The 17,055-nt window shown below is 34.7% G+C and overlaps 1 protein-coding gene across 1 annotated transcript in view; it reads right to left on the bottom strand.

Moving 5' to 3' along the window:
• LOC134530990 (kelch-like protein 18) overlaps positions 1–16,710 on the bottom strand; it is a 68,065-nt gene extending 51,355 nt beyond the window's left edge. The window contains exons 1-4 of the mRNA XM_063366398.1: positions 16,330–16,710; positions 8,562–8,692; positions 5,112–5,252; positions 1,473–1,671 (exon numbers count right to left, since the gene is read on the bottom strand). Of these exons, the coding sequence (XP_063222468.1) occupies positions 1,473–1,671; positions 5,112–5,252; positions 8,562–8,692; positions 16,330–16,446 (588 nt within the window). The 5' untranslated portion in view covers positions 16,447–16,710. The remainder of the gene's footprint in view (positions 1–1,472; positions 1,672–5,111; positions 5,253–8,561; positions 8,693–16,329) is intronic.
• Between the last annotated feature and the right edge of the window lie 345 nt (positions 16,711–17,055).

Genomic DNA, 17,055 nt, shown 5'->3' with positions numbered 1-17,055 from the left:
TACTATAAATAATTATAGATTTATGTAAATTCATTCCACTAGCTTTCTAACTTTTGTTGTTGGGTAAACATTTTCTCACCAGTTAGTTACCTAATGTGGAAAGTCACGTTAGTAAACATTATTATGAACTCTTGCGTGACTTGACCACCATTAGATAATATTGAGTAAACATATGTTTAGGAAAATTTGAGATTAAAGATACAATGCAATAGTGATAAATTTACAGGAAAAATCTCTCAAATAGTTGTTATGACAAAAAAATGAAATAGTCAAAATAGCGTATCAGACCGAGCTTTAAAACAGATGCTGTATATCATGTGACAGTAAACTCCTGCTAAACATTTGTGAACATCCTAATAGTGGCTACTTTACAATTGCTACCAATTATGTAAAAATGTATAAAACCATTTCCTAGCTATAGTGACCTTAGAGTGTCTCAATTTAATAGTTCCTTTTTATCAGCTTTGTGTACAGTTAAAAATAATGATTATAGATAATATAGATTAATTTCAAATTCTAAAAATTTTACATAAATTTGATTGTCAATATATTTATATTTTTTTTTTAGTTTCAAGTAAAGCTTATTGTACTCTATTAAATCTACGTCTTGCTGCTTGTTACTACTGTTACTACTTTATACTATAAATTATATTACATTTTATATTTCTCTTCAGCTATCTGCTTGTTTATATGTCTTTTCTTTTATTTATTGTTATTTACCGTTATTTTATGTATTTGTGTGTGTTTTTTTTTTAATTGTCATGCCCACTGCTAAAATCCCTGACTGTTGGTGGGCATGAAAACAAGCGATAAAAAAATTTTTTTCTTGGGGTAGGATTATAATTAATTGGTCCAGAATAATCTGTGGTAATCGTAATTTGTGGTATATCAGACAGTACAAGTGTATGTATTGGGTTTGAACTGTATTCTTAGATTTCCTAGGTAAGATGAAAGTAAAAAAAGTTCCACATATTCTTCCTTAAAGTATAGTCAAGATTGATAAGTGGAGGCTAACTTCTTAAATGGAAATAGTATGACAGACCTGTTCTCCTCCACTAGTGAGAATAAGGGTCGCTGCAAAAACGCGGGAGAAAATAATTTGTTCACACTTAAATGAATATTTTTGGAAGCCTTGGTTGAGATTTACTTCCTACCTATTATAAATGTAGTCTTCAACTACGCAGCAAAATTAACATTAACACAAAAATGGTTGCTGACACAAGAATGGTTAACTTCCATCCATACATAGTTCATGTGGAACCACGAATTACTATGTGATAATATGTTCTTTTGAGAAGGTCTTAAACTACTCTTGTTGGTGTCTTGGCAATATAACTGCACGTGGACAAACAAATTTATACAAAATAAATAGGCATAAATGTCCACTGACTTTTTCTTGTATTTGATTTCAAAAAGTCTAGCTAGTTAAGTGCTAAACAAAATGCACAGTAAAATATGAAATCATATTTCACCTGTTCTTCTGAGACAACATGCAGCTCGTCACTTTTGACAATGTCCAAGACCTCTGCGCAAGACAAGTTCAGGAACTCTTCAGACAACGACACTTCACAGAAGTACTGCTGGATGTACTTCTCGGCTGCTTCCACGAGCGGGGCACAGCCATGGACATCCGCAAAGTAGCGGATACCCAGCACATTATTTGGGTGGAACCTGGACCAACATCCTTTCATTTATTCGCAATGATCTGTTAGAACTCTATTCAAATTGATACAGCTCACATGTTTGTCATCACTAAATAATCCATTCCTTCTGAAAACATGTCCCACCCAGTTGGCTTTCTTTCATAAAATAACCTGTAAAATGTTTGATTGGTCACCAAGACTCCTCATGACTTTCTTTATTTATAAATCAATCCACTGCTTGATTTATATTCTCCTTTTATAATATATTTAATTTTTTTTTCTTTTGGCATTGAATTATGTTCTTTCAGTTTAACATAAATAATTACGTTCTACAAAATCAATATTTAACCAAGCCTCAAAAGTACTATCATTAATGTTACTATGAATAAAATTACAACTCAACCGAAAAAAATGCAATGATTTCATTTAATCACATTTTAAGATCTCAAACATTTAGGTTGTCTTAAATTACCATGATTCTGAAGGGGGAAAAATAGAAGTAAAGTTATAAGGGGAACAAAAATAATTTTCTTTATAAATTTACTTCTACATTTTTACATAAATTGTTTTTGCTAAGGAAGTTTCAAATTTAATTTGTGGTTAGGTTATTTAATCTCATTAGTGGTAGCTGGATTCCCATTTGGCATACACTATAAATTATATTTCTTTTAAAATGCAGTTACTTGTAAACTTACAAATATTTTCAGTTACATTTAATTTGAAATTATGAATGGTGGTTAGAAATTATTAATTGGTGCTCTTTTCTTGTATCCCAAAATCCACCTGACTCCTAAAAAGTATTTTCCAATAATAAAAAATCTTTCTGATTTTCTCTGGCATCTTGAAAATAAGTTTTTCAATGCGTACCAATCAAACATCTAAGCAGACTTGAATAAAATGCATTAATTGTATAAAAATGTGTCTACATTTGCATAATCCAAACAAAAATTATGTCACAAATAACAGTTCCACAAACACAAGGGTTTTCCAAAAAAAAAAAAAAAACTATATTACAGAGTTTAGCAATCACAACTATGAAAAGTTGAATTTTCAATGAAAATATTCAAATTGCATTTTTAAAATATTATATTTTTCAGGTGCAACTGGTAACTTATGATATTATTTCTTGGAGAAAGCATTTTTGTAGATTGTAGAGCACTGAAATATGCATCAAGTGATTATATTTTGTATACTTAATGGCATTTTAAGGAACCAAAAAAATTAAAAATCAAACTTCTTCAATGGAAACTGTTTTGAAGTATTCCAATCTGTATCACATAAAAAAATTTAACCTAAAGGTGTATGAAAATCAGATTTTTTTTTCTGTTACTAAATTCATGTTTTAGGATGCCACAGAATAAATCTCAAGATATAAATCCTCCATGTTTCAGTTGTATCATTTTTTTATAATCATAAAATGTATTTCGTCAGAAACTGAATAATCAAAAAGTTGATCAGAGGCAAAATTTTCATTATTAAAGTTAGATGGATGTCAAAATCGTGAAAGAAGTTCACAATGAACGAAATTTGTTTTTAAAAACAACACCATCTCAACTGCTCCTACAGTTTTTGTGTCAATAGCTGTGAAGAAGGGTCTTAATGAAAGCGCACACTGCAATAGACACTCACTCCCAAAATGCCGTCATAAGAGGAAACACAACCGTGTGATTGAAAGAGTGAGATTCTGTCCTGCAAATAAGTTCAAAGATAAATGCTTCCTTAGTCAGCTATATCCTTTAACTCACATTTCTGAAAACCAGCCTGCTAGTTAGTACTATGTCTAGTGACTAAGTGATACATTGTGTTGGGTGACTTGTTGCACTTACAATTTTGACAGGTTATTTATTTACATATGATTTTATTTTCTGCATTTATGTGTATTACATAAATATAAACTATGGAATGTTGAACAACGAAAAGAAACTACATTGGTATGCTACTAGTGAGGGAGCGCAAGATTGTGTTGAAAGTATTGAGTAATTTTCAAAAAAACATCATTGAGAACAATGTAGTTAGGGAAGCTTCCAGGGCAACATGCTGTTCTGAATGAACCATTTACGTCCTTAGGACGGAACTGCAGCGGCATGTTACCTAAAGTACCTCTGGTAAAGTAAAACAGAAAAAGAAAGGCAACAGAAAAATTCCTAAAAAAAAAACTTACGATGGCACCGTACAGGGTGCGTTACAGCAGATCATTCACACTTTTTTGTTTGCTAACATTCTTCCCACTTTCGATGTTATTCTAGCGAAAGTGAATAGTAATCACAGATTTCTTTCGTACCACGCTGCATAGGTTTCTTCACGACATTGAGTTTAAGTACTTATGAAGAGGAAACAAGGCAGCATTTAAAGAACGTGAAACATAATTGGGTGGTGGCAAACCTACTTGAGAGGAGTAAAATCAAAAGGTTTAGGGATTTAGGAAAGCCAGTTGTCTATACAGATGAGTCATGGGTAAAAGTGGGGCTCAGTGTGAAAAAGGCATGGAAAGACATGACAGGGAAGAGCGCTTGACAGGCAGCCAATGAAGCCCTTAATTCAGGCTTCAAACCTCCTACAGGACGTGGCGCACACTTTGTATTAATGTATGCAGGCAATGAGTATGATTTAGATCAAAATTCTGCTTTTACTTTCTTGTGCAAAAAAGAACACAGCTGACGCTCACAATGAAATTACTGCAGATGGGTATGAAAAGTGATTTGCTGAACAACTTTTGCTAAACACTCCAGAGGAATCTGTTATTGTTTTAGATAATGTGTCCTACCAGGATGTGTGAACTGATTTCTGACAGTATGATTAAGCAGGAATTGCTACACATAGTATCACAGGAACGGCATAAGTACAAAAAATACAAACTTGAAGAAATAGCCAAAAGCAAGGATAAACTGTACTTCGCTTGCCCCCATATTACTGCGAGCTCAACCATATTGAAATGGTATCGGCACAAGTGAAATATATCATAAGACTGCATAGCACAACTTTCAAGGAGCATGATATGGAGACCTTCATAGCACAAGGTTCTGACAGCGAATCAAAAGAAAACTGGAAAATGCATGCAGAAACTGTGAAAAACTTGGAAGAAGAGCTGTGGAAAGCTGACGAAATTCAAGATGACGAGGAAAGGTTTTTGATAAGTTTAGCTTCATCCAATTAATTCATCCCAGTCATCTCCATCGCCCCAACCCCATTCTCCTGGTCAGCGGTAGTGATAGTGATTAAAATTTATGTGATGTTAATTTCTTTATCGAGTTCAAGTTACAACTATAGTAAGAATTTGTGTGTGAATAGTTTCTTGTTGTAAGTTAATGTAAAAAAAACAGTGGTGATTTACTACAAATTTATAAGCATGATAGTATAAAATATTATAAATGATGACATAAGTTCTTAAAATTATTCTTGTGCAATCAGAATTCTAAAAAAACATATCTCCTGCAACATGCTGAAAGCTGAAGACATCAGCTAGCTTACCGTCTCTTGAGGAACTGCGCACAGGCGTCCCGCACCTTTGTCAGCTGCAGGAACGATGCTCCGGCCAGCAGCGACTGCACATTATTGTTGTCGAGCGCAACGCGCCCACTGTACGCGAAGTTTATTAGTGCTTCTAGGGCCCTGCGTTCCACCAGGAAATGCAAGCTTATTAAAAAACTTAAAATACAACCAATTAAAAAAACAGCAGAGGAATTGGGAAACACAATGATTAAGATTTGCTACAAGTGTGGGAAATACAGATCCAAAAAGTTAGCACAATTAATTGATTTCAGTTTTATTTATCAGCTAATATTTACCCTCCTAGTTAAATTATAACAATTTAAATGACTGTTCACAAAATAATCAACTTCCATAAGTCCACTATTTACTGTCCCCAATGAAGCTTAGCTCAACAATGGCTCTCTCTCTACTGTTCGTCTCTTACCACTGACTCAATCCTAACACACTGCTTCACACTACTCACTCGTCCACCAGGCACGCAACACCATACCTGTTTCTTCGGTCTCTGATGATCCTATCTCTGTACACAAAGCCCGTCGCTTGTCGCCTGTCATTGCTCACCGAGGTGTCACTCACTCTCTTCACTTCACTGTCCTCGCAGGTCAATCTCCCTGTTTAAATACCTCTCAGTCCCACCCTGGATAGGTCTCATAGCTCTACGAAGTGTCGTGTCATCAAAGGTCCCCTGACTTAACATTCAAAGCTGCAAGAACAACTTCCTAGTCTCGCCCCTTCACACGGTCAGGGCTCTGGGAACATACTGAACCCACAAGACACACCGAGAATCTCCCGGACTCAATTAGAAAGCGTTAAAGGAAGGGGCGGCCATACTAATGAATATTTGTCGTATATGTGCTGTGCCTGCTCCTGGAGAGAGAGAGAGAGAGAGAGAGAGAGAGAAGATTTGGGGGGGGGGGGGGGGGGTTTAAGTCCCCAGGGATCCCGCAGGGGGCCACGCTGAGCCAACCTCGTGTCTAGCAGCCCCGCAACAGTTAATTATTTTTTAATTCCCTCACCAGCAGTCGAAAGAAAGACTTGCGAATATCAATTATAGGACATGGGTGATTTTGCAATGTTCAGCTGCACCACATATTCAGCCTTTCATGCAGATGGTTATGAGTCATGCATATTGATTATTAAATAAATCGTAAGTAATGTAAAGCTCTTACAGTATACAATTATGAGACATAAAAAAATTTATATACTGTAAAGAAAAGGGAGTGATTGTGGGTACATCACAAAAACAGTCATGGAATACTTAAAATCCCTGTAAAATTCAAAAAATTTATTTTTTAGGCCAAACTAAATTTGATTAGTTTCGGCGAAGAAAATATTTTCAGTGAAAACCAGGGTTTCCCATTATGCATAGAATGCAAGAAATCCACAATGTAAAGTTCCATGGTTAGCAGTGATGATGTCACATCGCCCAACTTTACAGTGCACGGATCATAGCAAGCAGATGTGAGACACTGAACTGATTATTTTGCCTTTTTAATTTAGCTGTTTGATTCTTTATAATGTCCAAATGTGTCTCATACATCTTTGCACGAGTATGACTGGATAAGGTCCTATATTTTTAAAACCCAATGATAGGGTAAAGTTGTAAGAAAATTTAGACAAAAATATGTGAATATACAGATTGGCAACACAAGGATTTATGTGATTGCAGTGAATGTATTCCTCTGGCGTACCACCACAAGAGTGTCTCCTGTAAAAGTACCATGACAAATAATGCAAAGTGTAATGGTAAGTTCTGACTGGATTACTCATACTGCTGCCTGTACCACTGATGTTATAAATAAACACAAATTAATACTGTTACGTAAGTCCTGATGGTGTGCAAAGAGAAAATCTTTGATATGCTGGAGATAAAATACAGAAACTAACCTTACACAGCTTAAGAACAGATTCTTGGAGAGCATTAGGAAAATGTAAAATAACTTATGAAAATTATTTTATTGACTTATTTAGCAAAGTTAAGGCATTCCTTGTCTTCCACAAAATCAAATAGATATTTACAAAGTATGTGAAGAGTGATAATAAAACCAAAATGTATTAAACTAAGGTAACCTTGATAAAAACAATAAAAAAAACTTGTAAATATAATACAAAGAAAAAATATTACAAGTACAAAAAAATAGTAAATCTTAAATTAAATTAATGGCACGTACTTGAAATCTTAATGGCACGTACTTGAAAGCTTAATGGCTTTTCAATTTGACATCAGACGCATTGTCCAGCAGCCTCGATGGCCATTTCTTGCCCCAGTCGCTTTTTATCGCCACCCGAGGTAAGATGCTTCCAGCACTCCGAGGACATCAAATTTGTACTTTAACTGATCTCTGTCATTCTAGCTTCTTAAGTAGTTTGAATTTTTTTTTTTTTTCCTTGGAGCATACCTCAGGAGCTCAAATGCTTAGTTAAAATAAATCTGTTAGCCGGAGTTCGGTCACCAACACCCATGTAGTAGCTATCCAAACATGAGGTGGCTCTGGTCTCACGTAAACCAGTCATGCCATTAAGATGTTTTTACAGTTAGGTATACGTTATTTTTATTGTTAATTAATAGTAGAAGAGTACAGTGGCGCGTATTAAATCTCAGAACTGCAACTCTTGTGTTTACTCTGCGTTCACCCATGTGTTACTGTGGACTGGCGTGTGAGACACATTTAAGAGCCCACTCATTAATATCTCAGTCTTATAGAGTGCCCGACGCTGAGAGCAAGACAGGTCCAGGTGTTATTGGCAATTGTGCTAAGGGGAATACGAGTCACGTTCTCGCACAGGCGACGTTATGCCCAGAGATAAGTGTGTCTAGCGGGTCCGTGCCCTTCATAGATATTTACAAAGTATATGAAGAGTGATAATAAAACCAAAAAGTATATAACTAAGATTACCTTAATAAAAACAATAACAAAAAAAATCAAACTTGCAAATACAATACAAACTAAAAAAATTACAAGCAAGTATAAAAAATAGTAAACATTAAATATAATTAATGGCACCAATTTGAATAACTTAATGGATTTTTCAACTTGGTATCAGACATATTGTCCAGCAGTCTTGGCGACCATTTCTTGCCCCAGTCACTTCTCATCGCCACCCGAGGTAAGACGCTTCCAGCACTCCGAGGACTTCAAATTTGTACTTTAAGTGATCTCCGTCATCCTAGCTTCTTAAGTAGTTTGAATCGTTTTCTTTTATCTCTGAGTTTACCTCAGGGGCTCAAATGCTTAAATAAATATTTAGTAATCACTGTGGTGCAAATTAATCGTAAACAACAGCCAGCCAATCCCTAGACCACACCAAACCCATCAAATGCATGGAGTAGCTCGGGTGTCACAGGCAACTGAGGTAGTCACTAAGCTGCAAGGATGCAGAAGAATAAATAGTTATTGCAAAATATACAAAATGGCTAAAATGTCTCACCCAGGATCGATTCCACGTATGACAATGTCTTTTTGCTTACTCTCGAGCATGTCATTAGTAAACATGGCATGGAAATATGGTATAGTTGCTGCCAAGATTATTCTGTGTGCGCTGAATGACTCATCATCAACCTACAAAATAAATTTATGTATGAGAAATAATAAAACTCTAAATAACAACCACAAAAGCAGACGTTCAGAAATACAACACTGTTGTTCTTCTGCACTAATGAAAGTGAAATACACAAATCAATAAACTGCAAACCAAAAAAATTACACAATTTTAATTACAAGTGAAAGAAACACAACATATAATAATATACATTACTTACAATACAGCATATACAATATAAGCCCTAATAAATCAATCACTACTAATTCCTTGTAAACATCTATTTTAATGAAATACTATTACATATATTTTGAAGAAAGGCTACCTACAGCAGTCATTAAAATAGTGTGACTTCTGAAAAATGACCTTTTAGTTATTCATTTCATTGTCTCTAGACATCAAAACCATAATCAGATCAAAAGATTTTATGGTTATCAACATCAAAACATGACAGTAGATAGGAGGAGGTATTTAAAAACAAAAATCATTGCAACTTCTTTAACATGAAAAATATTAGGCTACATTTGTTTGAAGAAATCTCCTAAGAGTATTACCAAAAACTTAGTTTGAAATGTGTTGTAACCAGTCCAACTGTTTACAGTCATATTATTATTTTGATTATTATTGTAACATTAATTGTATATTTCATGAGCCGATCTTATGTATTTAATAATTTATTATAAAGAGGACAACCAAAGTTTAACATATATAACACTTCTAATTGCCAGAGACAACACACTTTTTAACTTCAGGGTTCTCTAAGCACTATTCTTTGGAAACTTTATTCATTTGCCTTAGTTCAGCACTCTTACACACTAATATCCAAGTTTTATTTCACTATGCAGTTAATTTGGTTTGCTGATGGTCCTATAGCTCCTTGGTTGCTAGGGACGTAAAATAAATAGTTAGAAGGAGGAAGAAAGAGACGCCATCACCATCTTGAAGCGGGAAGACGTTTCTCGGGCTGGGGCAAACCAAAGCCTTGGTTGCCGCCCGAGAAACTGAAGACTCGCGTCATCCGCGGTCGTGTGCTATACAGAATTCTCCATACTATTATTTGTGAGAATAGTTCTGGACTGAATAAGTCTCAGATAGGGAGTATCGGCGACATCTAGTGCCAACTTCCGAGGTCGGTCCCGTTCGTCCCCGTAGTGGTTCCGGACGACTGATGTCAGCGCAAGCTATGATCGGCCACGACGTTTGGTGAGACGAATCCAAATTCAAACAGACTTTTTAGGACGAGAGGGAAGCCGATTCTTCAGCCAGACACCCAGCGATATCAGATCTACTGTAGCTCGCCAATTTCAGCTTCCAGCGACCAGTGTTCCAGCGTCGCGGTAGATCACCTGGAGGTCCTGGGAAGAGAGCCTCAAGCCTCCGACAGCTTCTAGTTAGACCCGGCATGGTAGTCGATGTGTTCCTGTGACCTCATTTACATTTACTTAATGAGACATAGATTTGACAAAAATGCTAACATACACTATAAATGATTTTGGTTGTTCCTCTAGCTGAATTGCATGGTTGAAAGTAACTTCACGTCAATAGCAAAGAACACATTAAAATCGCATGTTTTCTAGTTATTCATATTTTATTTATGGTACATGTCAAATTACATCTAAAACAGACCAGGTCATAGGTAATGCAAATTGTCACTTGTCAGACAACACTACCAAACTTCCTTTTAACAATTACTCTCTTGACAGTAATACAATGCAGTGACGTGCTAGCTCGATTAGCAGTCTGGATAGTCACTCCAGCAGCAGCGTTCCTGAGATTTACTGCAGAGAGAATAGGCGACAATACCCTGAGAATATTCTTATTGTATTATAATAATTATTGGCAGTGTAGGGTTTTACAATATCTACACCGCAAGAACCCCAATAGTTCACAGTGGCACCCATTATCGTGGGGCTTGTACAATTGGCTACCACCATAACCACTGTGACCGACCAAGGAAGGGGAATACGCGACTGTTCACAGTGTTATTAAAACTCTAACCATTAGCAAAAGGTAGAGGGGAAAGGAGATAGGGGTTGATGGACAAAGAAATTCACGGTACTCCTTTAGTAAGCACATTATCAAATTCAGACAAAATTATCGTAAACCTCCTAAATATTGTCTAAATCTTGTCTGAAACAATTTTTGATACAACTAACAATTACTGCAATTAGTTTGCGAAATGTACTCAATTGTTTCAAATCTAAAATTTACTAAAATATGTTGTCTGAAAATTTTGATAACTGCAACCTTATTGTAACGAGAAATTTTTTTTTTATAAAATCTGGGGACACATGGGTATTTTATTTTCATGGGAATTTTCAGAGCAGTACAGCACAGAACCTATGTAACTGCTCTGCACCAATGTTAAGCTTGTAGCCATGCCATTCTTATGGAGAATTTCTATAAATTATACGAAAATGATGGATACATTGAATTTAAAACTTCCAAAAGATTTTGGCTGCATGGAAAATGTAACAAAATAAAGAATATATATAGTTTCCAATATGTTACAAAAGTTTGTAGGATGTTCCAGAAGTTTCCCGAACTTTCCTAAAAAAAAAAAATGACCTCCTGAATTTACCTGCGTCTGTAGGCTGAACCTGAAGGGGTTTTATATGCTGACTATTAGTTTTCACAAATTGCAGGGCATAAATTTAATGAGTGGCGGGAAATACTAAAAAAAAATAACTTTTTTAAAGGAACTAATGTCTGGAAACAAATCTCTGCAAAGTTAAAGGTGTAAACAGTAGCCCATAAATTTGAATTTGGTGGACATTAGAGGACTTCTCCAAGCGCCGCAGTGCAGTGGTGTTCAAATGCTCCATGGAAAGCAGGGGGCAAGCCGGGCTCAGACGTTTACACATACACTGTACTGTGTCCAGCAAAGTGAATGGTTGGTTGTAGTGTGTTTACACATTTGGCTTTGGGAGATTAGCACAGTGATGACTGTTAGTAATTACGATGCTACGATGATAGATTTGACAAACAGTAAAAGCATAGCAAACTTATCATTCGCAGAGATAGCAGATAAGTGTATGGAGTAGCAAACAAATTTCAGCAGGAGCAAGATGCATTTGCCAAGGGAGCTTTTACAATAGACGTATACCAAATAGGAAGACCTTAGTATGGCTTAACGAGTGACTGCCTGAAACTAGGAGTTTCACACAACAACTTATGATTAGGTAAGTGGTGATTTTTTTGCAAAACCTAATACAATTTATCATTGGTTTCAAAAAACGTTAAAACGTTAATACAGTTTTATAGCGTGTATAGTTTTGTTTTGTGGTACAAACATTACTTTTATTGGTGTAGCATTTGAATTAATACAATTAATAATAAAATATTTTACTTATTTATTTATTTATTTGCTTTTGAAGTGAAATTCTTTGCTGAGAGGGCTACAATTTTCACATGAGGGGAATAGTTAGGTATATGGTGGGGGAACCAGTAGAGGAGACAGCAGGGAAGAGGTATAAATGACACAGCATACTTGCACAATAGCCTAATAACATATTTGCATGTTTGCATTCTTGCACAATTGCATACTTTTATACTTGCACATTGACACACTTTCAGACTTGCACACTTTCACACTTGCAAACTTGCAAAATAGCAAAATTTAGCATTCACATACTTGCATATATTATTTAAATCTGCGACCTCAGCCAAAAAGAATTATTATAATAAGCGACAAGTTTCACTTTTGTCATAAGTAGACTGTATGCATACATTTTTTTTTTAAGTTGGGCTTTAATGTCTCATTGACAGCAAGGTCATTAAAGATGTAGGTATAAACTCGACAAAACTGTTCCTGGAAACTGGAGAGAAAACGGCCATGGCCTAAGGTAAGGAAACATCCCAGCATGTACCGGGAGTGACTTCAGGGTCATTCCATGGTTGCGTGTGTGACATTTTGACAGTGGATTTAATAATATAAAAATTATATAATGAATACGTCATAATAAATATCACTTTTTTTCTTATAATATATTAACCTACAACTAGATAAGTATGTCATAAATTTTTCAATTGGTTAAGGAGAATAACACTTGCAAAAAAAAATTGTTAATCTTTGTTGCGTGCGTGACAAAAGCATACACCCCTCTTTGATGGAAATGAAATCAATGTTAAAATTCTGTTTTATTAAAAGATAAAAATGATCAATACTTGCTGGTAGCACAAATAAAATGTGCACCTTTAAGATGATCTAGTCAATGTTCCTCAAAACCAATATTTTCACATGCAAACTTAACTTTGCAAATGTTGCGTGTGTGACTGTTGCGTGTGTGACACTTTGAGACATGTATTTAAGCTGGTATAATAATCAGCTGCAAATTGACAAAGATATGTTCGGTTGCAAAATAAAATAAATATTTACCAAGATAGCAATAAAAGTAATATTATATTACACATAGAAAAAATATATACTGATTACATAAATGAAAATTGAACCCTATCATTTTTCTTTGCATCCTTAAAATGTTTAGACTGTTTTCTTTTTATATATGATGTAGCTTGATTGCTATCATCTGCATCTGTATTTTCTTCACACAGTCAGATACTGTTCCAGTTTCTGAAACAATTTGGGGATGTCCTTCCACATTTTTCCACTGTTTCCATTTCATTTCATTAGTCAAAGTTTCTTCATCATATTGACTTATAATATCTCTGACAGAATTGCATGCCAACGTACATTTCTCACATATATCTAACATGCAATCAAATCTTTCAACATCACAGACAAGAATTGCTAGTAAATCATTTGTACTATGTGGGAAAACATTTACTTCCTTTGCCAAACTTTCCACCAAAAAATGCATGTTCGCGTGGTAATGACATACACATGTGTTATGACTCATAGTAGAAACGGGATATACAAATTGCGGTCGAAGCTCAATCAGGATATTCCTTCACAAACTCTTCATAGGCCTCCGCAATGGTCATCGTCATATTACGTTTCTGTACAACATCTTTCTTGCCAGACTGAACATTCTTAACAGTGCATTTGTCCTTTCTTCCTGGTTCAGTTCTGCTTATATCATCACGGAGATAATACTGCGTCACTTTAGCTTTGGTTTCTTCATTTAGTCTCTGGCCATGTTCTTTTTTCATTTTATTTAGCAGGTTCAATCTTTTCCCATATTCTGGTAATTCATCAACTAACAATTTCGCTACTACTGCTTTACGCTTTCCTGGGCTATGTGGTAAAATTCGCATCAATTAACAAACTGCTTTCCCTAGGGATCTGTTACTTCTATACAAACTCTTTTCAGGCAACACATTACTATTACTCTTAACAGTTTGTGACTTTTTATTTTCTCTGTGCTTCCTCTGCCTTATTCTGTCTTGCTTTCGCTTGAACTTTAACTCCCTATCAGTTTGAATACGTTTTTGTTGGTCCCTTCGTAATTTAAATCTTTCACGTTCTTTTCTTAAGTATGCTTCATACTTCGCTGGGTCTTGTTTAAGCCTTTCTCTAAAAGCCTGTGACCTATTCGTAGATGTCATAGTTCTTCTGCAACAATACCAGTTATAGATTTAACATTAACCTCAAATAAATTTTAACCAATAACAGCATATAACACACAAAGGCATTTGCAAAAATGGTCATTTAAATTTAATGTTGGTGTTCAAATAGAAACTGTGTTACATGCAATCCTCTTGGTTACAAGTTTTTTTTTTAGGTTAGTTCATAGTTGAAATCAAACCAGAATGCATCTCTTTTGTGTTGTTGGAGTTGCAAGCTTATAAAGCTTGTATTTGACGGTGTCACACACGCAACACTACTTCCAGTTAAAAATATAAAAGTTGCCAGAAAACTTTGTTATAGTAAAATGTAGGCCATGTGGCACACCTCACTTCTAGAAAGTTTCACATTGATATGTCAATTAGTTGTTTGTAAAAACTAATTTAACCATGTTTTGTGTTGCGTGTGTGACACAAAATCATTACATATTTTCATTTTATGCTGTGCAATATATGCTCACCTGATTTGGTCCAAAATGGTATTAAAAATACTTCCACATCTGTACAGTATGGTCTACATAAAACAATGGACATAACTCAAACAGGAAGATAATCAGGGTAGTCAATATGGAGATGTACTTTTCCCTTTTTGGCAACAGTACTGTTAGCACTAAAGTCTAACATTGGAAAATAAAGTTTTAACTGTGCAAATAATTTTTTAATTTTGCATATATAGTAAAAGGATTATTAAGTAATACAAAAATGCACTGTACAATTAATTTTAAATATTTTAATTTTTTTTATACTTGGGTCATCTTTCATGGAATGACCCTTCAGTAAACCATGGAAAACCATGTTAAGGATGGCCGGACAGGGATTCAAACCCCAGTCTTCGGGAATGCCAGTCCAGAGTCTTACCACTGTGACACTTCACTAACTCATCACTGAATCACTGAATAAGATATGAGAACTGGCTCACGCAGGAGAATGTCTCGAGATAATAGCATTATTCCATATCATAAAATAATCAACTGAATACCTTAAATTTATTTTATTTTTTGATTGATATGCAATACATAACAAGGTGAACATACGTAAAATCTGGTAATTCTGTAGCACAGTAACTTTATTATTTATATTAAAAAAAATTTAATATGCATTTACTTAAGTACTTCCTGATATGTTTTCCAAACATTTTTGCAATAATTAGAGAATTTTTCCAGTAGTTTACAGTTTCAACGGATTGTTGGGTTAGGGTAGCTACATTAAAAATTATTACTAGGTATAACGTGTGTGTGTGTGTGGACAACTGGTTAGATTTGGTTAGCTACAGTAAAAGCAATATGAAATATTTTTAAGTATTCATAATGTAGGTAGCCTAACCTAACTAACCATTTTCATGATTTGACTCAATCCATAATGATGCGAAAACATAAACACGGGAATGGATAACGAAAAATCAAGTTATTTAAGTTTCACTATCCATCTCCTACTTCCACAGTGCATGGAAACATAAAAAATGGCAACCAATCAAACTGAATTTCACAATTATGAAAAATTAATTTACTTAAAAAAATTTGCCATATCAGAACATAATGTCACCATCACGATTAACATATTTGTTGTTGTTATAACATGTTATAAATTGTTGTATCAATACAATATTTAATGCATTTAAAACATAAACAAATATAGCTACCACTACAACCAAATACTCTGCTGCTATAGAATACAATAAGTTAAGTAAATGATAAGAGCTGTGCATCGCCGAGCTAATCTGTTTGGGTATGTATCCACATTCGTGACAATATAGATTCACTGTTAGTGAGAACCGTCTCCAGGTTTTTTTTTTTTGCAAGAGCCTTAATAATATGTTAGGTTATATACATAAAAATATAATGTAATATTGTGTGGATAAATGATTTAAAAAAAAAAACATTTATAGTACTATAAACGAATTAGAACAACGGCTGGTTAAGTTAACTAAAATTAAATTACTGTAAATTGGTATAAACGACAACATAGGTTAGGTTTACGGCATTAAAAATTCTTAACCGATCTTTCAAGACAAGTACTACTCAAAAATATCATTTTCGGAATTTATTTTATTCCGAAAAGGCAGCTACTCTAGAAAATCAACAAGACCTTTAAATACTATTAAAACTAAACCAATAAAATGTTAAGCACTTACTTTTAGAGTCACATCACACAACTTTCCTTGGCGTCTAATTTCTTCTACAATTGGAAATCCTTGAGAAAAAAGATCCGTTTGCTGGAAGATTAAACAATCTTCGCATTCGTGCTCCATTTTAACAGAGCCTAATTCATTTATTGCTAAACACAAATAATACCAATTTTGTAATTACTTGAATGGAAGTTCTAATCTGTTTACTATTGACATATGCTAGTAGTAAAATAACACACAATACATTTAAATTTAAAAACAAATTGATTTTGTCATAGTCGATTGAGGTCGATATTAAATACGTTCATAAAAATCATGAGGCGGTATATCAAAACATACACTTTACTGCACTTAAACACGATGTGTTTGTGGATGAACACACTATCGGGAAGGGCGAGGATGTGGCATAAGGCTTGTGTGACAGAGGAGCATCAATGGTTGATGTCAAAAGATAAGCATTAAAAGATAAATAATTATGAAAACATTTAAAATTTAACTGAAAATATAATAAGTAATTTCATCACCAGCAGTCTTGTGTTCGAGATCTGGGGTGTGCCTATTGAGGTCTAGCGTGAACCAGGTGTGACTTTGCTCTGTGAGAGCACTAGGCTAGCTCTTGCGGCTAACCGATGATGTCTCATGGGTCGTTGGCCTCAGCATGGCACACTTGGCTCGGAGACTGATGTTTAATAAAAAAAAATCCCATCAAATACCAGTGACTCGCATCACATT

The sequence above is a fragment of the Bacillus rossius genome, chromosome 3 (genome assembly GCF_032445375.1).
Source record: "Bacillus rossius redtenbacheri isolate Brsri chromosome 3, Brsri_v3, whole genome shotgun sequence".
Lineage (NCBI taxonomy): Eukaryota > Metazoa > Arthropoda > Insecta > Phasmatodea > Bacillidae > Bacillus > Bacillus rossius.
Note: the sequence above shows the minus strand (reverse complement) of the source record. Positions and strands in the feature narration are given on the sequence as shown.